This window comes from Schistocerca piceifrons, chromosome 2, assembly GCF_021461385.2.
Source record: "Schistocerca piceifrons isolate TAMUIC-IGC-003096 chromosome 2, iqSchPice1.1, whole genome shotgun sequence".
NCBI classification, from domain to species: Eukaryota; Metazoa; Arthropoda; class Insecta; order Orthoptera; family Acrididae; genus Schistocerca; species Schistocerca piceifrons.
In genome coordinates, this window is record NC_060139.1 from 692466523 (window position 1) to 692490914 (window position 24392).

General features: G+C 41.1%; 1 protein-coding gene across 1 annotated transcript in view; it reads left to right on the forward strand.

Moving 5' to 3' along the window:
* LOC124777183 (intraflagellar transport protein 80 homolog) overlaps positions 1-24392 on the forward strand; it is a 430351-nt gene that overhangs the window by 33728 nt on the left and 372231 nt on the right. Inside the window, exon 3 of the mRNA XM_047252496.1 lies at positions 22423-22533. Coding sequence (XP_047108452.1) covers positions 22423-22533 — 111 coding nt within the window. The remainder of the gene's footprint in view (positions 1-22422; positions 22534-24392) is intronic.

Sequence of the window (24392 nt, forward strand, 5' to 3'; positions counted from 1 at the left end):
AATGTAATTAATATAGCCAATAAGGTACGTTGCTGCTGGAATACTTAACTTTAATCCATAATTGGTGTGCATCGCTCTTGACGGTACATGTTTTACAATCTCAATATTAACTGGTAATGGCGCCTTGCTAGGTCGTAGCAATTGACGTAGCTGAAGGCTATGCTAACTATCGTCTCGGCAAATGAGAGCGTAATTGTCAGTGAACCATTCCTATCATCGTCGGCTGTACAACTGGGGCGAGTGCTAGGACGTCTCTTTAGACCTGCCGTGTGGTGGCACTCGGTCTGCAATCACTGACAGTGGCGACACGCGGGTCCGATGTATACTACCGCGGCCGATTTAAAGGCTGGCGGTGACACCACAAAAAATATATCTAAAAACAAAGACGATGTAACTTACCAAACGAAAGCATTGGTATGTTGATACACACACAAACAAACACAAACACACACACAAAATATAAGCTTTCGCAATCCACGGTTGCTTCATCAGGAAAGAGGGAAGGAGAGGGAAAGACGAAAGGATGTGGGTTTTGAGGGAGAGGGTAAGGAGTCATTCCAATCCCGGGAGAGGAAAGATTTACCTTATGGGGAAAAAAGGTCAGGTATAAACTCGCGCGCGCGCCCACACACACATACACACACAGACACATACAAACACACACACACACACACACACACACACACACACACACACACACATATACAGACATTTTGTGTTTGTGTCTGTTTTTCTTCTGGAGAGTATTTTAAGATAAAGTAATGTGTATAGGCATAAGCAATTCTTCTGATTTGTACACGTTGGCAGAAAATTAACAGCAGTGAAAGGTGACACACCACTTCATGCGAAGCAAAAGTATAAACAAAATTAGCTTGTGGCTCAGCTGTCTGTGCTCAACAATATGCGCTGACGTCAGTAGTAAGAGAGGAGGCATTGACTTGTGCACATGTGCGACAGGGTGACAGAAGGCGCAAACAAATAGGAGTGCTATATATACAAGTACTTAACAGTTGCATACCAATGGGTGGGGTCAGTAACTGACCCCAACGAAGTTTTTAGGCTAAAACTCCTGTCGTGTTCAGTAGTTTATTTAATAAATACATGACATTTATCGCAATTATAATTGCTACAATCGACAATGAGAACAGCTTTTGGTTTACACTCATTGTTGAGCTATAGCGATTGTTATAACTGAAGGTGTAGCATGTCAACAATCACCACTCGCAGTCAACCGGTAAACAGTGTGGTGAGTTGAAGGTAATATCTTTGTGGCATTTCACAGAATGTACAAGAAGATGAAATTGACAGAAGATGAAATTAGAAATTTGCTTGAGAGTTCAGATAATGAATTTAGTGGTGAACTATCTGAAAGCTCAAAGAGTTCTGGAAGAAAGAAGTACCTGAAAGATCTTGCTCGTGAACTTTGTGACCTCAACATGAAAAGACGTGCTCTAAATGCAGTAGGCCTACACTCAAAATACACTACAGCATTATCAACTTTTCGGTATGAGTGTAATCAAAATCAAGGTGCTGTGAGCAGAGGAAACAACGTTACAGAGCAGTGACGGAAAGTAATATGCAGCTGTGCATAATCTACCAAAGAAAGGACGCTGTTACTTATGCGCCAGAAGCAAAGACCGTAAGTACATGAAGGCTTGCACTTCTTGCAGGAAGTGTATCTGCCCTGCACACACCAAGAAAGAAGTAGTAGTTCGTATTGTAAAATGTTCTGAATGTGAATCTAAGTAATCCATGTAATTGTGAAATTAATACAAATAAATGTAAAAAAAAAAATTATTTTTTACTAAAAATGTCCCAGAAACCCTAATAATAATCAACATTTTAATCTTCTAATGTGCCAAAATTATGGAAATACATAAGTAATGTGATTTATCCTAGATAGAGAATGTATAATGGTTGTGGGGTCAGTCGCTGACCCCTCCCATTGGCGTTGGCCAATGCAACATACAGCATTGGTATGCAACTGTTAACTTAAATACAGAATAAACAGAAATACTATACAATTACATCTACTATTTAAGAACTAAGGAACCTATTAATATATGTACACAGAGATTTAATTAAATACTAAGCTATATAAAATGTATACACAGGCAAATGGAAATATTATGAAAATCCGTACAAGACATGTAAGCGAAGGACTAATGGCAAAACACCATGAGAAATTTCAAATAATTTTCTTTGCAGAGTAAATGATCATAATGGATAACAGAATAAAAGAATGTCTATGAATTTAAACAAAGTATGGAAATATCTGCAGATGTATGCAATGACCAAATGTATCAGTTGGCACCGAGCTACAAAATGCAATTAGTGTTAAGTTAGCTTTAAATTTTTTCTTTCAGTGAGCAGTGCATTATCATGGCATGAAGAGAATTACGCTGAGAGTGGCAGGTACCGAATGGAGAAGTGGGCCACACCTCGAGTAAACAATTTATAAGGATAATTATACAAAGGTCATAAGGCAAATGAAAAATTAAATATGCATCATCACAATGTATCTCCATGACAGTTATCAGTATCTGTTTGCTGCAGAGTACACACAAACATTTAATCGTTTGATTTTACAATAACCAATTAACTTTATTGTGTCACCTGAATGCTTGAATAATGACATTTCTAGGTATCGAGAAATATAAGTCTACGTTAATTAAAATATCATGTTTCACACTAAGCTACACTTGAATTGAAGTAAACAACACTAACACATGAAGAAACAACATGATACTACATGGATGATTTGTCAGTACACATTATTTCAATGAAACAAAGTTCCTTGGCAACTAGTCCATCATTGTACGAGTAACATTTCATTATAAATCCTTGAACCAGTGGATGAGTATTTCCTTTCTTCCCTCGCAAACAAGGAGACGGCGCCAAACGTAGTTAGACCAGCAATGCACAGTGTTTTAGTCCTATTTCCAATGTTTTTCTCCCTCCTCTACCCAAGTAAGAAATGAGCTCTCATAAATGATAAAAGCCTATGTATAAAATGAAGCATAAATGTATCATATGCTTGTATTGTGTCATAATAATGTGATATGTAATTAACTTGTACATGTGATGTGAATGAAGAGAAGTTGAAACTAACAAACACACTAGTAGCAGAACCCAGTTAATGAAAATTTATGATGTTTTAAAACTTAAGAAATTTATGTTCATTGCGTAAGCGATGGATGGAATGTCAGCCATAGGTATAAGCTATCATGCTTTGTATATTGTTGAAACTCAATACTTCTATGAATTTTCATTGGAAAACAAAATCTATATGAGAAAATGAACTTTAAGGACAAGTAATTTATACTATGACTTGGATGGCTATATGTCTCTCTCAACAAGTGAATGGTCAAGTGTGGTGACATGAACATGCGTGTGCATCAAAATAATTTCTGAGTATTGTGGCTCACAACGCTTGACACTTTAACAAGTGCACTGAAGTGGCTTGAGCAGGTACTTACCTCATCAACAGATGCTGTTGGTTGGGCTTCTCTTCACTGAAAATGCGAGTACAATGGGTAATAATGATGCCTGGGCCATAAAAATGGAGATCTTCTGCCACAGCATCGGATTTTGAACAATAAGCACACTGCATCCAGAATGAAGACGAATGCTATGGCAATTCTTCAGTGTGTGACACTCAGGTGAAAGTATGACACTCAATGTGAAATCAACACTAAGAAAGCAAGTGCACGCATGTGTGATGGTAGCGCAAGATGAATATGACCCGGGAAAAACTCGGGAATTTTTTCATCCAAGTGAAAACAGGGAAGAACCCGGGAATTTTTCGGGATTCCGAGAATTTTTCATTGTTTTAGCTTTCAGTTAAATTTTTGTAATTTTGACTGGTAAGAATTGATTCTCTAGCAAAGAATGTTACTGTATCATGCCACTGGAGAATAATACTGCAGCAATAAAATACAAACAAGAGGAAAAAAAAATAAAAAATAAAACTTTAGTGGCAAAGGAAATACGTCATTTACAACAATAAAACATCATGCACGCACAAGCGTCTGCAAATAGCAAAAATATGTCAAAGGCCGTAGGGCGAAGACTATGTAATACTTCGTAACAATAAACTGCTTGTATGAGCATGATGTCACAACTGTTCCCATTAGGTTCGTTTGACCAGTTGCCAGCAGGCTCATGTGCATGCACAGTTGACTCATGTATGAGCAGTACCTTTTCCCACTTCCTGCCACTTGAAGTGTGGCTGTTAGCTGTATTGGCAGTAGCAGCAAGCAGCCAGATGCAAATGAAAGAAATTTTTCTCGCGTGCCCTAGCTTCCAGATTCGCACATGGGAGGGAGTTAGTCTCCACATGACCTGTGTTTGCGTTAAGTGATTTCGTTGCTTCTCTTTGTTTACAGCTCCTACGTCAAATGAAAACAAAATGGATTTTTGTGGCTGGGAGCTATCGAGTGAATTAAAATACATTCACATAATTACAGAGGGCAAAAATATATTATTAGTTTCAGTTTTCTGATTTTATTTTATTTCCAAGTTATTAGCAATCAAGCATTAATCGCCTTGCAGAACAATGAAGTTATTTTTGCAAGTTTGCTGAAGAAATTTGGCTTTATTAATCTTTCCACTAAGGCAATCATTTTATTTGAAACGAAGCGTTTCATTCCAGAGTATTCACTGAATTTCAGGTGCACGTTATCATCTCCTGACATGTACGAAATTATGTCACAATAAAGAACCAAAAATGAGATCGTACAATACTGGTACTCCAAGAAAATTTACATCCCAAAAACCATGCTGAAAAGCTTAATATCAGATGGGATCTACTTCCTTGTGAATCTGGAAAACACGAATGTGCAGTTCAAGCCGAATTATGAATTTTAGTATGGTTTATGAAATTCTGATGTTCTAGGATTATCCTCTGACGTCCTGTTTCTTTTATGGCGTAATGTAAGATCTCTTTATGCTTTATACATACAAACATGTGGGCTTCCTACACCACTGCAGCTGCGCACACGCAATAATGCCTGTTTTCTGGCATTTCTGGCAACTGCTAAATCGAACCTATTTCCAACATTCTCCAGATAGTATTGCGAACAGTGGATTGAAAGTGTTACTTTCAAAGTAAATTTCTTTTTACGCAAGATGAATTATGTTATGTGTGAGAAAGTGTGATGAATTTCTTAATCACAGACCGCTTAAAACTGAACACTTTGAGGCCCAGCCACTTACAAGAATTTTGAGCTCAGAAGACCAGACATTTATGTCATAATTTTAAATTTACTGGCATATTTGTGTGATGTATCTTAAAGTATAACACACACAAAAAAAGATCAATATTACATGTGAAAGCTTAGCTTCTCTTGTAGCTTGTTAATCTTAGAGACCAATATTATATGTGAAAGCTTAGCTTTTCGTGTAGCTATACTATGTATATTAATGTAAACCGTCAACTTTTCCTCTGTGTGTTCGTGGTATGTAACAGTGACCATGCTATTGGCTGACTATAACACGTGTCCTATGCTCGGAATATCTGCTGTCATCAACTGGCAAGATCACATGGCGTGAGATACGACTGGCTTACAAAAGGATATCGGAATCTTGATTTCAATGCTCCGGAAACTAATGCACTGTGTTTGGTGCAATTCGAATTTATACTTTCATAATAAGAAAATCAAAGGTCTTTCCAAAACTTCTCTCCCCCCATCTTTTCTTCTTTTTTTTTCTGAAAGTTCTACACCAGTGTATAAAACGTTAACCATTCAAAGGATTGATAAGTTTTACAGTTCCGAGGGAAATATAAGGTAAACCTACTGACACTTAGCACAGAAAAAGTGTATTTTCACCCGGAAAAAAGCATATTTTTTAAATGGGATACCCGGGAAAAATACGGTTATAATCCGGAAATTTTTTTCTCTTGTTCCCGTATACACCCTGCAGCATCTAACATGTGACCGTTAACGTCTAGCTCTTAGTCGCCAAATCGGCCAGTGCGCCAGTGTAGAACCTGGCAGTGAGAATGAAGCATACTGAACATTATTGTTAGCTCGCTAAATTCAAATATGTGCTATCATATTATTATTATTATTATTATTATAACGATTGCCGGCCAAAGTGGCGGAGCGGTTCTGTGCGCTACGGTCTAGAGCCGTGCGACCGCTACGGTCGCAGGTTCGAATCCTGCCTCGGGCATGGATGTGTGTGTTGTCCTTAGGTTAGTTAGGTTTAAGTAGTTCTAAGTTCTAGGGGACTGATGGCCACAGCAGTGAAGTCCCATAGTGCTCAGAGCCATTTTTTTATAACGATTGTTCCCCTTTAGGAGAGCGATTGAACTTGAATTCGTAATTTCATCTTCAGATGTTTTTGTTCTTTGCTTCCCAAAACCTCCTCATCCTCTCAGAATGCTCCTTCTTCCATTCCTCTGTCCATTTTTTACCAGGCTGACGTGATGTTCTTTCTCCAAACTTCACACTTGTGATTTTATGGCGGCACTCGGTGCGATCTTCAAGATTTTTTATGTTGATCTGCTGTAGATCCCTCTGGACTTCTTTCAGCCATTCTGTGCCACATTTACTCCTTGTTATTATACTGAATAATTTATTTGCTGTTCTGGAGTCTTCCATCCTGTAGATGTGTGTATTAAATTTGGCTTGGCGCTTTCTGATTTCATCTAATACTATGTTGATCTTTCTATAGAGTTCGTTTTGTGGTCTCTTCATCCAAATGCCATTTTTGTTGATTGGACCATAAATCTTCCAGAGAATTTTTCTTTCCTGCTTTTCTATTTCCTTAATTTTTGAATGACCATCAATCACCATTGTTTCAGCTGCATAGATTGCTTCTGGAAGAATCACTGTTATATAGTGCCTTAATTTTGCGTCTGTCGAAATGCACTTATTGTTGTAATGCGTCCATGTCAGCTTGAAGGCCTTCTGGAGCTTGGTGATTCTTTGTTCATTGGCAATTCGGTTTAATCCTGAGGACTGTATAGTTACACCGAGGTATTTAAAATGGCAGACTTGTGCAATTTTACCATATTTTGATATTAAAGGGGCTTTATTTTCTGGCTGCCTTTCCATATATTGGGGTTTTTCATAAGATATCTGTAGTCCGGTTTTTTGTGAAATTTCATGTAGTTTTTCCACTGCGTGAATCGCTTCTGTTCTGTTATTGGTGATAATTGCAATATCGTCAGTGAAAGCAAGGCACTTGACTTTAATTCGGTTCTCTTTCTTGATACCAATTTGGATACCCTTTACGTGAGGTTCCCATTCCCTGATTATCTTTTCTAGAACAATATTGAAAAGGATTGGGGATAGTCCGTTCCCCTGTCGGACTCCAGATTTGATTTCGAAGGGTTCTGATACTTCGCCCATGAATTTCACTTTGGCCGTTGTTCCTGTAAGTGTCTGTTCTGTGATTTTTCGTGTCTTTCGGTCGATCCCAAATTTTTCCATGATTTTAAACAGGGTTCCATGGTCCACTGAATCATATGCTTTCCTGAAGTCAATGAATGTAACTATTGTATTTCTGCATTTCCTCATTTGTAATATTGTCTTTAAGCACCAGATCTGTTCCGCACATGAGTGTCCTTTTCTGAATCCGGCCTGGTATTCACCAATTAGTGTATCTGCTTGGGATTCTATCCTGTTTAAAAGCGCTTTGGAAAGGATTTTGTAAGCGACTGGGAGCAGGGAAATTCCTCTGTAATTGTTCATGTCTGTCTTGTCGCCCTTTTTGTGTAGCAGGTGAATTAGAGCGCATTTCCAGTCCTCTGGTATCTGCTCCGTTATCCATATGTCTGTCATTATATGGTGTAATTTCTGCATAAGTATAGGATCGTTTAGTTTCCAGAACTCAGCAATGATCCCATCTTCTCCTTGTGCTTTGTTATTTTTCAACTACTTGACTATCTCCATAATTTCTTCAAGATCCAGGGCATGTGAGTCTGGGTGTGTGAATACTGGAGAAGAGAAGACAAGTTTTTCTTGGGGTGGTTCGCAGTTGAGGAGGGAACTGAAATATTGGGCTAAGATTTTGCAGTTATTTTTCGTGTTGGTTTCCAAAGAGCCATCGGGTTTCTTGAAGCACAAGCCAGGTGCTTGGTATCCCTGTAAGTTTTCTCTGAAAGTCTTATAAAAATTTCTTGTATTATTTTTGATGAAATCCTGCTGGATTTCAGAGTCTGTTGTTGTCATATCCACGTTTTTCTTTTCTAATTATTTTTGAGGTCTGTTTTTGAGTTTTAAGAAAGTTCTCCCAGTTTTCTTCAGTTTTGTGACTGCTAAATTTTTTCCATGCAGTTATTCGGTTGTCGACTGCCTCATCACAGGTTGCATTCCACCAGCGATGTTTCCTGTTGTGAGGGGGTTGTCCTAATTTGAGGGCTTCCTGAATTTTCTCTGTTAGTTTCTTCCAGTCTGTTGATTTTTCCTGATTAATTTGCATGATGATTTTTTCTTTGTTGAGTTGCAGATATTCCGGATCTGGTTTGGTACTTTTGGGTGGCCTTTTTAGCATTCTGTTGGGTTGGAATTTTGTTTTTATTTAGAGAAGATGATGATCTGATTCAAAGACACCTTTGCGGGTTCTGATGTTTTGAATTTCTTTTATGTATATAATCTTTTAATTTCTTGTAGAAATTTAACATACATAGGATAAGCTGACATATCTATTACATTAAATAAAAGAGAAGCTGACAAATAAAGGGCATCGTCCTCTAATGGCAAATGTAAATATACACATAAAAAAAGGAAAAAAAAGAAGAAAGAAAGAAAAACACTGTATGTCAATGTACAGTTTGAGGGCAATTGTATGAGTACATGGTGAAAGGCCCCCAGGATATTGTAAAATTAAGATTTAATAAAAAACAAAAAACTGAAACACCTATAGATCTTAAGTGTTGGCAAAGACGTAATTATGAATACGTGGTAAGGTGCAGACAAATGGAGGAAAAAAAAACATTCATTCAATTTTTTGTACATGTTGTTTTTTTGCTCACTCTCCTGTAAAGAGAAGTTCTATTAAGTACTCCCCTGTGGGTCCGAGGGTTAGAATAGGCCCACGGTATTCCTGCCTGTCGTAAGAGGCGACTAAAAGGAGTCTCACATGTTTCAGTCTTTATGTGATGGTCCCCTGTAGGGTTTGACCTCCATATTTCCAATTTTTTCCGAAGAGCTAGCCAACTGTGGAAGCACATCTCACATGGTGCATCGTGCCCCTAGTGCATTGAGATCTTAAGCCCCCCTTTCTTGTCATCACATTGCAGCCCTGCTCATTCTTCATCTCTTGGGTGAGGATACATTCCTCTGTGTGGTTTCCCCCATGCACTATGCAGTGACGATTTCTGCGCTGATGACGACCATGGACTTCTTTGCCTGTTGGTTGTAGCCCCCGCACAACATAGGGACCGCTCTGCTGATGCCTGTGCCGTTAACTCCTCACGTATGCCAAGGAGTAGATGCCTATCTCCCTGGGGCATCGGGACTCCCAACAATGGCCATGCTACCAGGTGGCCCTTGCTGAGGCTGGGTGGCACCCATGGGGAGGACCCTTGGTGAGAGTGGGTGTCATCAGGGCAGATGATCTGCAATGAAGCATGGTACATCATCTCTTGCTGGTGGCCAGCCACCAACAGTCTCTAAGTGTTCCAGGGTTCAATTCAATGCACAGAAGTACTACCTCAAATTGTTCCCCTCCCTGACCACACCATGGGAGGAGTGAAAGGCTAAGGATGGCAGCGAGACTTATTTACCCCAGTACGTGGTTTGTATGAGAGCTGATGGGAAGTCTTTCATGACGATGAAGCCTCAGTTCTTTGTAGAGCATTTAGAGGACAAGTTTGGGGAGCTGGAGGGCTTGTCCAAAATGCGTTCTGGGGCAGTTTTGATAAAAACAGCATCCTCTGCCCAGTCAGGGGCATTACTCACTTGTGACAGATTGGGGGATGTTTCTGTTACCATCACACGCCATAAGAGCTTAAATATGGTCCAGGGTGTTATATTCCACAGGGAACTTCTTTTGCAGTCTGATGATGAGCTACACGCCAATTTGGAGCGGCAAGGTGTTCATTGCATCTGGCGCATTCATTGGGTCCAAGGGATAATCACGTTGCCATCACTGCCTTCATCTTGGCCTCCGAGGGTGATACATTGCCTGAGAAGGTCAAGGTGATGGTGTACCACTGTGACGTCAAGCCCTATATGCCTCCTCTGATGCGATACTTTAAGTGCTGGAAGCTTGGCCATATTGTCTTCCCACTGTACTTCCAGCCTCACATGTCAAGATTGCGGATGCCCATCACATCCCAATAATCCATGTGCCCCGCCTCCCATCTGTGTCAAATGCGGAGAGCGTCATTCACCTTGTTTGCCAGACTGCAGGATTTTACAGAAAGAAAGAAAAATGATGGAGTACAAGACCCAGGACTGATTGACCTACACTGAGGCTTAGAGGAAATCTGAACGACTCCATCCTGTGCGACTGACTTCCTCTTATGCTGCCGCTACGACAACAGTGATAGCCCCATCAGTTCAGCAAATTCCAGTAGGCTCTCCGAGCCATAAGACTACACTTGCCCCCTTGACCATGGGGGGCACTACCCTTCCTGTTGCTCCTACAGCACCTACTTCAGGAGCAACACCCTCCCCCCTCCCTCCCCTCCCCCCAACCATTGGGGATGTCAGTGTCCACTTCTAAGCCAGAGAAGTGTACAACTTGTTTGCCTCATCTCGTTAGGAGGGGGTCCCTTGGGTCACTCCCTTCCCAGGATCTTACCAGTGGTACAGCTGACACCCGCCAGTGGCTGAAGCCACCACAGGTAGCTGGTTGTAGGGCTTCATGGTCCTCCTCAGTCCCTGAGACTGAATCGGTGAAGCCCTCCCAGCGGGACAAACCTAAGGGGCAGCAAGAGAAACCAAAAAAGCAAAATACCCCAAAGAGCCAAGGCACTGTGGTGGCACCCACTCCACTGCTACCTACAAGCTCTGCATCTGAGGATGAGGTGGAGATTCTGGCTGAGGACCTAGATCTCACCAGACCCTCAGACACGATAGATATAGACTGCTCAGGCAATAAGTCAGTGGCAGCAGGTGACCCTGAGGCGTAAACCACCTCACTGAATGTTCAATGCCTTCCCAGCCTCACAATCCTACTATTCTACAGTGAAAATGTGGCGTTTTTTTCCATCACATTGCTGAGCTCCAACAACTTCTCAGCCTTCACCCTTACATCTGCATTGCTCTCCAGGAAACTTGGTTTCTGGCGATGCAAACCCCCAACCTCTGTGGCTATCGGGATTATTATAAGAGATTATGAGATGGTATTTGGTGGAGTCTGCGTCTACATCCTTAACTCTCTTTACAACAAGTGTGTCCCTCTTCAAACACCTTTATAGGCTGTCGCTGTTAAGGTGTGGATGCCTCATGCTGTACTGTCTGCAGTCTCTAGCTTCCACTGGATGGTGATGTCCCACAGCATGTATTGGCTGCGCTGATAGCCCAACTGCTGCGACCTTTTCTGTTACTGGGCGACTTTAATGCTCATAACCCTTTGTGGTGTGGATTGGTGGCAACAGGCCGAGGCACTGTTGTTGAGCAAGTGTTGCACAGCTTGACCTTTCTCTCTTAAATAATGGTGCCTCCACACATTTCAGTGTATTGCATGGCACATACTCAGCAATCGACCTTTCGGTCTGCAGCCCTGGCCTTCTACCCTCTATCCAAAGGAGTGTGCATGATGACTTGTGCATTAGTGACCACTCTTTGATCTTTCTGTCACTGCTGCAGCATCACTCTTCTGGGCACCTCCCCAGATGGGCTTTGAATAAGGCTGACTGGGCCTCGTTTGCCCCCATTGCCACTATTGAGCTTCTTTCTCATGACGCCATTGATGTGGTGGTTCGAACGATGACTACTGGCATTGTTTCTGCAGTGGAATCTGCAATTCCCTGTTATTCTGGATCTCCCTGATGGAGGACTGTGCCTTGGTGGTCACTTGAGATTTCTGAGGCAATTAGTGATCGCAGGCGGGCCCTCCAGCGTCATAAGCGGCACCCATCACTGGGACACCCCATAACCTTTATAAGGCTCCGTGCCCAAGCCTGCCGCCTTATTCGCTAATGCACACAAGAGTGCTGGGAAAGGTATGTCTCCACCATTGTCATCCGTACCTCTCCATCGCAGGTTTGGGCCAAGATTAGGCAGCTCTACGGCTATTGGACCCATGTCAGCGTACCTCTGCTTTCCCTGAATGGAGCAGTCTGTACTGACTCCGACATGATTGCAGAACTCACAGCGGAGCATTATGCTCAGAGTTCTGCTTCTACCAGCTGGCCTTCTGCTCCCTGAAAGAGTGGTTGGAATGTCGGACTCTTTCATTCCATACGCGCCACCCTGAATCGTTCAATGCTCCATTCAGTGAGTGGGAATTCCAAAGTGCCCTAGCCGTTTACCCTGATACGGCCCTCAGGCCAGATCGCATCCACTGTCAGATGCTCAAACACCTCTTGGTGAACTGCCAGCAACGCCTCCTAGACCTTTTCAACTGTATCTGGGTTGAGGGTGAGTTCCCATCACAATGGCAGGAAAGCATCATCATCCCCATGTTGAAACCTGGCAAGAACCCACTGGAGGTGGACAGCTACCACCCCATTAGCCTCACCAACGATCCCTGCAAGTTGCTCGAATCCATGGTGGGCCAGAGGTTGAGTTGGCTACTTGAGTCTCGGGGCCTTCTGGTTCCATCCCAGGGTGGGTTCTGTAAGGGCTGCTCTGCCACCGATAATCTGGTCTACCTGGAGTCTGCCATCCGTATGGCATTTGCTTGCCGATAGCATCTGGTTGCCATCTTTTTTGACATGCAGAAGGCATATGATACAACATGGTGACATCACATCCTCACCACGCTTCATGGATGGGGTCTTAGGGGCCCGCTCCCTATTTTTATTCAAGATTTTCTGTTGCTTCGTTCCTTCTGCGTGCAAGTTGGTCCCTCCCATAGTTCCTCCCGAGTCCAGGAAAATGGGGTCCTGCAAGGCTCTGTCTTGTGTGTCTGCCTCTTTTTAGTCGCTATCAATGAGCTCACTGCAGCTGCGGGAACATCTGTATTGGCTTCCTTGTATGCTGATGACTTTTGTCTGTACTGTAGCTCCAGTGGCATTGCAGCTGCTGAACGGCAGCTGCAGGGTGCTGTTCGCAAGGCGCAGTCTTGGGCCTTATCGCACAGTTTTCGGCCGCCAAGACTTGCGTCATGCATTTCTGCCAGCATCTCACTGTTCACCCTGAACCATGGCTTCATCTTGACGGCGAACTTCTTGCTGTGGTGGAGATGCATCGGTTTTTGGGATTGCTTTTTGATGCCCGGTTGACTTGGCTTCCTCATATTTGGCAGCTTAAACAGAGATGCTGGCGGCATCTTAACGCTCTTCATTGCTAGAGTCACACCAGCTGGTGTGCCGATCGGTCTACCCTTCTACAGCTGTATCAGGCACTGATTCAGTCCTGTCTTGATTGTGGGAGCCTGGCTTAAGGTGTGGCATCGCCTTCCATGTTGCGAGATCCGCCTCGCATCTGGAGCTTTCCACACAAGCCCTGTAACCAGCATACTTGTGGAGGCTGGTGTCCCTCCATTGCAAATCTGGTGCCAATGACTACTGGCCACTTTTGCTGCACATGTTTGTAGCTTGCCCACGCATCTGAATTACTGTCTCTTGTTCCCCAACTCGGGCGTCCATCTTCCGAATGGCGGCCCCAGTGAGGGTGTACGATCGCGGTTCACGTCTGGGCTCCTCTCTCTGGGCTTCAATTTTTCCTCTTTGACCTCTTTTTCTGGGCCCATATACATATACCCCCATGATGTGTGCCCTGCCCATGCCTTCGGCTGAATCTGGCACAGGGCCCGAAGGACTCAGTCCCTCCTGAGACCCTCCACCACCGCTTTCTTTCATTTCATGGCTCTGATGTGGTCTATACTGACGGTTCAATGGTTGCTGGTCAAGTTGGTTATGCTATTACTCTTGGGAATCATTCTGAACAACACTCATTGCTGGCTGGCTGCAGTGTTTTTACTTCAGAGCTGGTAGCTATCTCTCATGCCCTAGAGTATATCCGCTCCTGCTCAGGTGAGTCCTTTGTTATCTGTAATGACTCCCTGAGTGGTTTACGAGCTATCGTCCAGTGTTTTCCTCGCTCTTGTCTGGTGATGGCTATCCAGGAGTCCATCCACACTCTTGCTCGTTGTGGCTGCTCCGTGGTTTTGTGTGGACCCTGGGTCGTGTCGGCATCCTGGGTAATTAATGTATTGACATACTGGACAAACAGGCTATCAGTGCCCCGGCCCTGGAGATTGGCCTTCTGGAATGTGATCTCCAGTCGGTGTCATGGCAAAAAGTCATTGGTGCTTGAGGTACTGAATGGTGCACACTGCCTTCTCCCAACAAACTTTGGGTCATCAGGGAGACTACAGGTGTGTGGTGCTCATCCATGCAAGCCTCTCGCAAGGACTCCGTTGTCCTCTGCCGGCTACACATTGGCCATACCTGGCTGATGCATGGTTATTTATTGCGCCGTGAGGACCCACCTCTATGTCGCTGTGGATCAGTGTTGACAGTGGTCCACATCTTGTTGGGCTGTCTGCTTTTAATTGTGCTCAGGCAGACGTTTGCACTACCTGATACACTCCCTGCTCTTTTAACGGATGCTGCTACAATGGCAGGCTTTAGTTTGAGTTTTATTCAAACAGGGAGCTTTTATTGCTCAATCTGAGGGTTTGTCCCTTTTGTGTGTTGCCTCTGGCCTTTGGCCTACAGTTTTAGATTGGGGGTTTAAGTGTGTCTCTTGGTGGTTGACTTTTCCTTTTTTGTTTCCACGGTTGGCCAACCACTTGAAAACTCTGTTTGCTTTTTATTGCTTGTTTTCTGGTCTTTGTCTGTGTCTTTCTTGTTCTGTGTCGTCCCTTGTTACCTCAGTTGATGTTTTATTCCTTGTGGGTTTTCATGGTCGTGGAAAAAGGGACCGATGGCCTTTGTAGTCTGGTCCTTTCAACCCCCACAAACCAACCAAACCATCTCTTAAGCAGTGCCGTGCAGAGGATGATGGGCTACGAGTATTTTGTATCACACGTGTTTGAAATAAGAAAGAAATTTAATAGCAGTATTAAGTATTTCTTATTCAAGTGATGTGAAACCAAGTAGGGGGGTTTTTCTTAATTATGACAAAAACTGGTGTACTTGGAGTCTGCTGCCAGCAGCTACAATTGAAAAAGTGAGAAACGAAGTCCAATAGCCTAAAGATTCATTAAAGCACAGAACATTTCTAATAATGCAATCATGTTATATCAATTAAAAAAACGTTTTCACATGCATATTTAATAATATGTAGTAATATTTATTTATTTTTATTACAACACACACTTACCATCGTGTTATATGATACAATTAAGGGCTCTCTAGGGGCAGAAGGGTGCAGTTGTGTAGACAAGAAGCATAAAAATGTAGAATTTTAATAACATTTGTTTCATTTAGAAAGACATAAGTTTTCACATTAACAAAAATGGAGGCATTACTTTTTGACATATCCTCGTATGTCTAAGACTACTCACAATTTTCTGGTAGATTGGCAGACAAATTTGTATCTTTGAATTTGGTGAATCCTTCACACGTGGCTCTCTTTATGCTAATTTTGGCTTTATTCAGTTTTAATTTGGCTATGAGGCTTTGGTTACCTTTAAATCTGTGGTGGAGTTCTATTTGCTTCAAGAGCAGCTTTATAACATGGCTTTTGAACCACGATGGGTCTTTCCTGACGTCACATATTTGGTTGTCACGTACCTATTTAATGCATTTTGTTGAGTACTCTTTAAACGTTGCCCATTTATACTCAACCTGACGTCACATATTTGGTTGTCACGTACCTATTTAATGCATTTTGTTGAGTACTCTTTAAACGTTGCCCATTTATACTCAACATTGTCAGTCTCAGAGATGAATGTTTCATGTTGACTGCTCAGGTAATCTGAAATCTAATTCTTATATCACTTTCTAAGCAGATACATCTTCCTTTACAATTATATTTACACTCACAGTCAGAATGACCTAATGATCACTGATTCCCTGCTGCACGTCAACTGAGTCCAATATTTTGGGCTATGTTGTAAACAGGAGATCTACATCTATTCTCTGAAAACTGCTTTGAAGAGCATGCCAGAGGGTACTCCCATTGTACCAAACCCTCTTCCCATTCCATTCACTTGTCGAGCATGATGGAAAGCATGTTTTCCAGTAGGAGGGGGACGGGAGGACTATAACGAGCTGCACTTTTGATTCCTTTTACCATTTATAGTGAAACTAATCATTCATAAAAAGTCTGTCTGGTTGCAGCTTTTCCTCCGGTGATATTTACAAAACAGCTACAGTGTTGAGACTTGAGTTCCCCCGCCATAGACAGTGTTCAGGTAACTTTCTGGAATGCAGCTGGATGATGTCATCAGCAACTGCTGATGTTTGGACAGGGGTACACCTTCCATTTTCAAGGCATAACTGCAGTGAGTGAGTGCTGTGCAAGGGAATTTAAAACCTCAGTTTTCAGAGAAACCCCTGAAAGGGAAAACACACACATGTGCACACTGTAAACACTAGTGTCATCACAAATCAAAGATGACCAAAGTCAGAAGTTATTGATAGTGAAATTAGTAATCAATAGGTGCAATAGTATTAATTGTGTCCCTCAATTTTTTTTGACAAGGAAACGGGCAAGGTTCCATGCAGAATTTAAACAAAAACCACCATCTCTATTTATAAGGTTACTTGCTGATTTAATTTCAACTGCTTCCTTAATCCTTTCACTGCTCTGTGTACACATCCCACTACACTGTTTCCCATGTGCTGTGGATGTGTATACATGCACCACTTGGGTCTTTCTGCAATGCTATGGATGTCTGAAAGTGTCCTGAGTTGCCAACCCGTCATTGCTGCAGACGAGTTCCTTCCAAACATTGGTGAATTAAAATGTGTTTAGCATTTATTGTACAAATTATGTGCCTCATTGCATGCTGTCATTTGCAGAAAACCTTGTTTCAGGATCATGAATTGTTTATAAAATACAACCATTGTTGTGACTACATGATTCATGATGTGCAAGGACGTGAATGGGCAAGTCTCATGCAGCCATCATTTGTATATAAAACCCAATAATTTGAGAATGGAATGAGACAGCCTTCAGCTCTCAGTTTTAAGTAAAATTTTACTATCTTACCTACATTTCATTAACTGCAGTGTGTGAGCTAAAATCAACAATATGCAAAAATTCATGACAGTTTACACCAGAGTGCCAGGCCAGAATACAAACTCAGGACCTTTTCCTTTTGCAGGTAGGTGCTTTACCAACTGAGCTACCCAAATATGACTGGCAACCCATTTTCACAACTTTACTTCCACCAGTACCTTTCCTCCTACCTTCCAAACTTCACAGAAGCTCTCCTGCAAAACTTGCAAGACTAACACTCATAGAAGAAAGGATATCATAGAGACATGGCTTAGCCACAGCCTGGGGTGTGATTCCAGAATAAAATTTCACTCTGTGGTGGAGTATGTGCTGGTAAGAAACTTCTTCGCAGTCTAAAACTCTGTGCTGGACCAAGCCTCTAAATCAGGACCTTTGCTGTTCATGGGCACCCAAATATTTATTTCTTGATGGACGTGGAAAAGGATGGCTCTCTTGCCTCCTTTGATGTGTTGGTCAGGAGGAAGGTTGGTGGTACATTGGGTCATGTCATTTACAAGAAGCCTACTCACACTGACTTGCATCCGCAGGCTAATATTTATCACCATCTGGCTCAATGTGAAGAGGTACTTCATACTTTGGTTCACAGGGCCCATGTCATCTTGGACACTGAGAGTTGTCAGCTGAGTTAGCCCATCTCAAAGTCACCTTTCACCAGAACCATTGTAGTGAAAGACAGGTCAGATGTGCACTGTGCTGTCAGCCAACTGTGCACCTGGTGAGTGATGAAAATACTGAGGTCACACCAAAGTCTACGGCCACTTTGTCTTACACAGGGAGCATTTCAAACAGGACTGGTTGCATTTTGCAGAAATATGATGTGATATGTATTTTTCGACCACCATCTACCATCTTGTGGTTTCTGTAAAGGATGATCTGGATTTGCATAAGGCATGTGTCTATCACATACCCTGTAGGTGTGACGTATTGTATATTGGTCAGAGTATGAGGACTGAGGAGGACAACTGTACTGGGCTTAAGAGTCACACACGATTACAACACCCATTGCAGATCACTATATTGGTATCGGTCATCCTATGAAATATAACAACATGGAGACTCTGGCATGCACTTGCAAGTATTGGGATAGTGTATTAAGGATGGAGCTGAAATAAAATTAGCAAGTAATATTATAAATAGAGATAGTGGTTTTGTTTAAATTCTGCAGGGAATCCTGCTCTTTCCCTTTTCAAAAAACAGAGAGACAGATTTAACTCTAAGTCATCCATTCATTATGAATATCGCTATCAGTGGCACGATGTTATGTGTATGTGTGTTCCCTTTCTGCAGTTTCTCTGAAAACTGAGGTTTTAAATTCCCTTGTACAGCACTTACTTGCTGTAGTTATGCCTTAAAATGGCAGGGTTTGCTCCTGTTGAAATATCAGTGGTTCTCATCAACATCACTCTGCTGCATTCCTGTACGTTATTTCAGCAGGTACAGCGTTCTTAAACCATCATGGATAAAATAATGGAGGAATGATTGCTTATATGCCAATCCATGAATTCTAATGAGGCAAACTTTGTCTTTATGATCACTAGGAGAACTGTATGAGGGTGTTTGATTTATGTTCTTAGATTCATCTCTTAAAGCTAGTTCCTAGACTTTTGTCGAATACTTGGTGTCTGTCTTCTAGTGTGTGCTACTTTAGGGTTTACAGCATTTCCATGATGATGTCTTATAGTTAAGACAAACTTGAGACCATTTGTATTGCCTTTCTTTGTATAAGTTCAATATCCCTTGTTAGCCATATCTAGTACAGGACCCCACATACTTGAGCTGTATTCTACGATGAGTCACATGAGTGGTTTGTAAGCAGTCTTCTTTGTAGATTGATTGCAGTTCTCTAGTATACTATGAGTGAACTGAAATCTGCCACCTTGCCACCTTCTTTATCCATGACTGAGCCTATGTGATCGTTGACTTTCATATCCTAGAACTTTTTACACTCAGGTATTTGTATTAGTTGACTAATACCAACTATGACTTACTGCTGTTGATAATATATTTTTTGTTTTGTTTTGTGGAGCACACAATTTTACAGTTTGAACACACAGAATGAGTTGCCAATTTCTGCACTGCCCTGAAATCTTATAAAAACCTGACAGGATATTTGTGCAGATTTCTTCAGACAGTACTGTATCATCTGAAAAAAATGACCTTATTATTATTATTATTATTATTATTATCTTTGTCTGTGAGGTTATTAACATGAACAGCAAGTATTCTAACACACTTACCTGGGGCATGCCAGAAGTTACTTCTACAACTGTCAATGACTTTCCATCCAAATTAAGACATTCATCATCCCTACTAAGAAGAGCCCAATGTAGTCACATATTTCATTTGATACCCTGTATGATAGGATGCAAGCATCAGAGATGAAATTTCTTTGATCCACCATCCAGAAGACGAAGATGGACAAGTTAAGGAATGAGGAGGTGAGGAAAGAAGCCGGAATAAAGACATCCCTATTAGACTGAATTGACGCATCTAGATTTCGATAATACAGGCATGTGATGAGAATGAAGCCAACTAGAACAGCCAAAATAAATTTGGGAAGACATTTGGAAGGAAAAGACTTCAAGGAAGACCTCAAACCCTATGGATGGACTTGATTATGGCTGATATAGTGACCAGAGGATGGACAGTGGATGATGTTCTTCGTGAACAGGTGTATTTGGACAGGACAAAGTGGAAGAGGCTCATTACCAGTACCCAGGAAACTGGAACTGTTGAATAATGATGATGATGATGATGATGATGACCCTGTATGATCATATTTTTGTAAATAAGCATTGGTGTGGTACTGAGTCAAGTGCTGTATATAACTCAAGAAATATTGCACCCACCTGATTGCCTCGGCCCCTGGATTTAAGAATGTGATGTTAGAAAAAAGTGAGCTTTGGGTTTTGTGCAAATGATGTTCACGTAATCCATACTGGTTGGCTTGGAGGAGGTAACTGTGTTCAAGATATCTTATTGTGCTTAGAATAAGTTCTAAGATTCTAGAACAGATGGATGTCAATGATACTGAACAGTACTCTGGTGGCTTACTTCTGGTATCCTTGTAGATGGGTGTAACCTGTGTTTCCCTCTAACTACTGGGCACAGTTTTTTGTTTGAGGGATCTGCGATAAATCAAGGCTATAAAACTGGCTTACTAAGCTGCAAATTCTGTATAGAATCTAATAGGATTCCCATCAGACCCTCAAGATTTCTTCATTATTTTTTATTACAGTTGTTTCCCAGTGTCTGTGACACTACATTACTCATCTTTGGAATGTTGTGAACAATGGACTGGGACAGTTCTCCTTGAATTTCATTTGTGACGGAATATTTGAAAATGAAGTTCAGCATTTCTGATTTCACTTTGCTACTCTTATATTTGGTTCTAGTGTTATCTGTAGGTGTCTGGACACTTACTTTGGTACCACTGATGGCCTTCACATATTACCAGAATTTCTTTAGGTTTTGTCAAAAGTCTTTTGACATGATTGTGTTACGGTACTCATTGAAGCCTGCACACATTGTTTTTCTGACAGCCAAACATAACTTTATTTGGCACCTATTGTGGAGCAGTCAATGATTCCTTAAAAGTTTCTTTACAGGAACTACATCCAGTGGAGACTTCCTTGTATGATGAACTGGATGAAGTCATTATTTAAATCTGAACATTTAATGTATTGTTTAGTGTAAATATGATTGTGAGACGCAACATAATTATGTAACCATTTGAAAATGGACACAAGAGGATTGTTTATGTAATATTATTTTATGAAATTTTTGTTTATAAAGTACTTGTACAATTATTTTGGTGACATCTATAATATAACATGGCAACACAGAGATGATGAGTAACAGAGAAAGCACACAGTTGCTGGAGGCTACGAGACTTCGTATAGAAGCAAATAAAAACAACTGGGGCAGTGAACACATGGTACAGTATGTCATGGCATAGTAAAATTCTGCTTTGCTTTTTGTGTTTTGAGTCTGTTCTGATTGACCCCAGTCAGAATTATTCTGGCATTTCTAAAAGATTCATCTGATTTCATGAGACACTATTTTCTACATGAATGAAAATGGAAACTGAGGTTTGACTGTTAGTGATGTATCGAGTCTAAACGTTTACCTTGGCACCCTGTCCACCAGTGCAGCATAATTTGTCTTAAGAGTACAGAACTATACATTCAGAGCTCAAACCATTCAACAATGGCAACAGTAGTTTCAAGACACTTTTTTTCTGTAAGTGGAAATCCACAAGCTGGCCCTGAATGCTTGCTCAAGAGGTAGAATTGATTTAGCAGAATTTTTGCGTGTAGGCCATAGAAGTACATTCATCTTGCCAGCTGGGAATTAACCATTTCTCATGTTGGAGATCTGGCTTCTTCCACAGTTGTGAGATCATACCAAAAATTTCATTTTTCTTTAGGACGGCTCCAAGTCATCCAATCTCACAGTACTTTTTTTGAGTGGGGAGGGGTGAGAGAGAGGATGTTGTGAATTTCTCCATCTATGTGCCTCTTTTTCCAACAGTTTTGGGTTAATTGTGATGCTGCATAGCAACAACAGTAAATACAGTAACTCCAGACATGCTTGTAAAAGTATGGAATGAGTCTTACTGACATTTGGTTGTTCATCATGCGTCCATTGGACAACAGATTGAACATTTGTGAAAAGCAAATGAAAACTATGATCCTAAACATAATTGTAAATAGTACTCCAAGTTTGTACCTCTGCACATGTAAAATACATGACCTTGTAAAATCAAATGGTTCTTTTGAAAATAAAAACTTTATTGTCCTATGCATAAGTTGAAATCCACCCAAAGTTTCTATCTTCATTCGTGTAAAAGATATAATCTTGTGCAATCAGATGAATCTTTCTAAAATAACTTGTACTTTATGTTAATAAACAGGTATTTTGGAATACTGTATTTAAATTCTTGAGATGCCAGAATCAGCATATCATTTCTGATTTCCAACCCCTATGTGGATGACTAATTACCTCAGGGACTTCATGCCAAATATATTAATTTGCTGAAATGTTTTTCATAAATCCCTACTAACATTATAATATTCTAATACTTCCATTATGATTATGGTTCATATTGGTACCATATATAATTCTATTAGCATCAATATATTTTATTTTTTTCCAGGTAAATTCCATTTGGTCAACAAAAATGGAAGAATAGAGAAATCAGTTGATGCTCACAAAGGAGCCATTTTTAGTGCTCGTTGGAGCTATGATGGTGCAGGGCTTCTAACAGGTAACTGAATCTCCCTCTGAATTACATGGTCTCAGCAACTACACTGTGCTTGAAACTTGTCAAATAGATAGTCACTGTTATTTTTTCTATAGATCATATATTATGATTCAAATATATAATAAATAATAATAGTAATTATACTAATCTATTCAAAACTTAATGTCATTTCATAATACTATTAAAACAGTTGGTATTATACATATGGTTTTTGGATCATCTTATGTTTTCTGTGAACTTACAGCCATTGTACTGTACATTGCTCAATTAAACAGTTCTAATAGAAAAAAATGTATTGAATTTATATAGGCTGATCATTATGTATAAATTTCTCTTTGTTTAGCATTATCATATAGAATTCTGTTAGCAGATAAAATGAGTTTTGTTAAAGTCATTCTTTTTATAGTTTTTATTAATTTATTGGATTATTGGAAGGGTTATGGCTACTGGAAACAATGGACTGGCTAACTTAAGGGTGGACGGAGGGGGATACCATTTTGTATACACAATTTTGAATCAAACTCTATTCATTTACATTGGTTTCATCAAAATGTTGGACTATTTTGTCAGTACATTAAACAAAAGTAAGGATATGTCATCGATGCAGGGCACATAAACATGTGTTCAGTCAATTTCTTTAGCTTTCAGTGAGAGGCTGTTTCTAAAGTTTAAGCCCAGCATTTCACACATACCCATACAACTCCTCCTGTGGTGTTGTGGACTAGAATAGACCTACAATAATTATTTGTCTGTCATAAGAGGTGTCTAAAAGGAGTCTTAAACCTAGTCAGACTTTAACATTGACATCTTAGTTATTATCTGGACAATCATCAGTTTTAGCCCATTTCACCTTTCCTTCAACCTTTTTGGCATAGTTACATATACTCTTGTGGTTTGACCTCCTTGTTCTATAAACTTTTACAAGAGTGCAGGCCATTTGGAGAAGGACACCTAATGTGCTTTGAATGATGACATAATGAAGTAGCTTGAGGACCAAAATCAGTGTATGGAAGCACACATGTATACATCTTGTTATATTGTCTATACTAGTAGATGTCTTCCACACTATTTGCCAATTGTCCATACAAACTAACCCACATTCACGAAGGCCTATAAGACTCATTTACAGTTGATAAAAAAAAAGTGATTTAAAGTTACATTATGTATTGGGAAGTCAATGCCCCTACTTGACAGTCTTGGCTAACAATTTACAAATCTCAGTCACAATACTGATGTAGGTGACAGATGCTTGAGTACATTACCCAGCACCTAAAATCTCTTGTAATTTGACTGGTCCAGCAGGGTACAGCCATACAGCAGTGTGGGGAGTGGATACACCCACATCTCTCAGTTTGCTCCCTAGAGTTCTCATCACACACTCCAATGGACAGGTAACTTCCTGTCTAGCATTCACATCAAATCCTGAAACATTATTTTGTGTACTAAATGTGATTTAGCCCGCCCAGATAGCCACACGGTCTAACGCGCTGCTTCCCAAACGGGAAGGTGAGCCAGTCCCTGGCACAAATCCGCCAGGCGAATTAGCGTCTAGGTGCAGTGTGCAGGTCTGCCTGTGGATGGTTTTCAAGACAGTTTTCCATCTACCTTGGCAAATGCAGACTGGTTCCCCTTATTCCCCCTCAGTTTCATTGTGTCGGCGATTGTTGTGCACCATTTCCATGTATGTGTACCGGGGGGGGGGGGGCAGTTGTGTGGTTGGGGGGTCAACGGGGGCCACACCACACAATAACCCTGGGTTCGGAGTGGGGTGGCGGTGGATGGGTGGGCTGCTGTGGCTTGTTGTGGGGTTGTGAACTACTGAGGGCTACAGCGGGAAAAAGCTTCTCTGTCATTTATAGGTC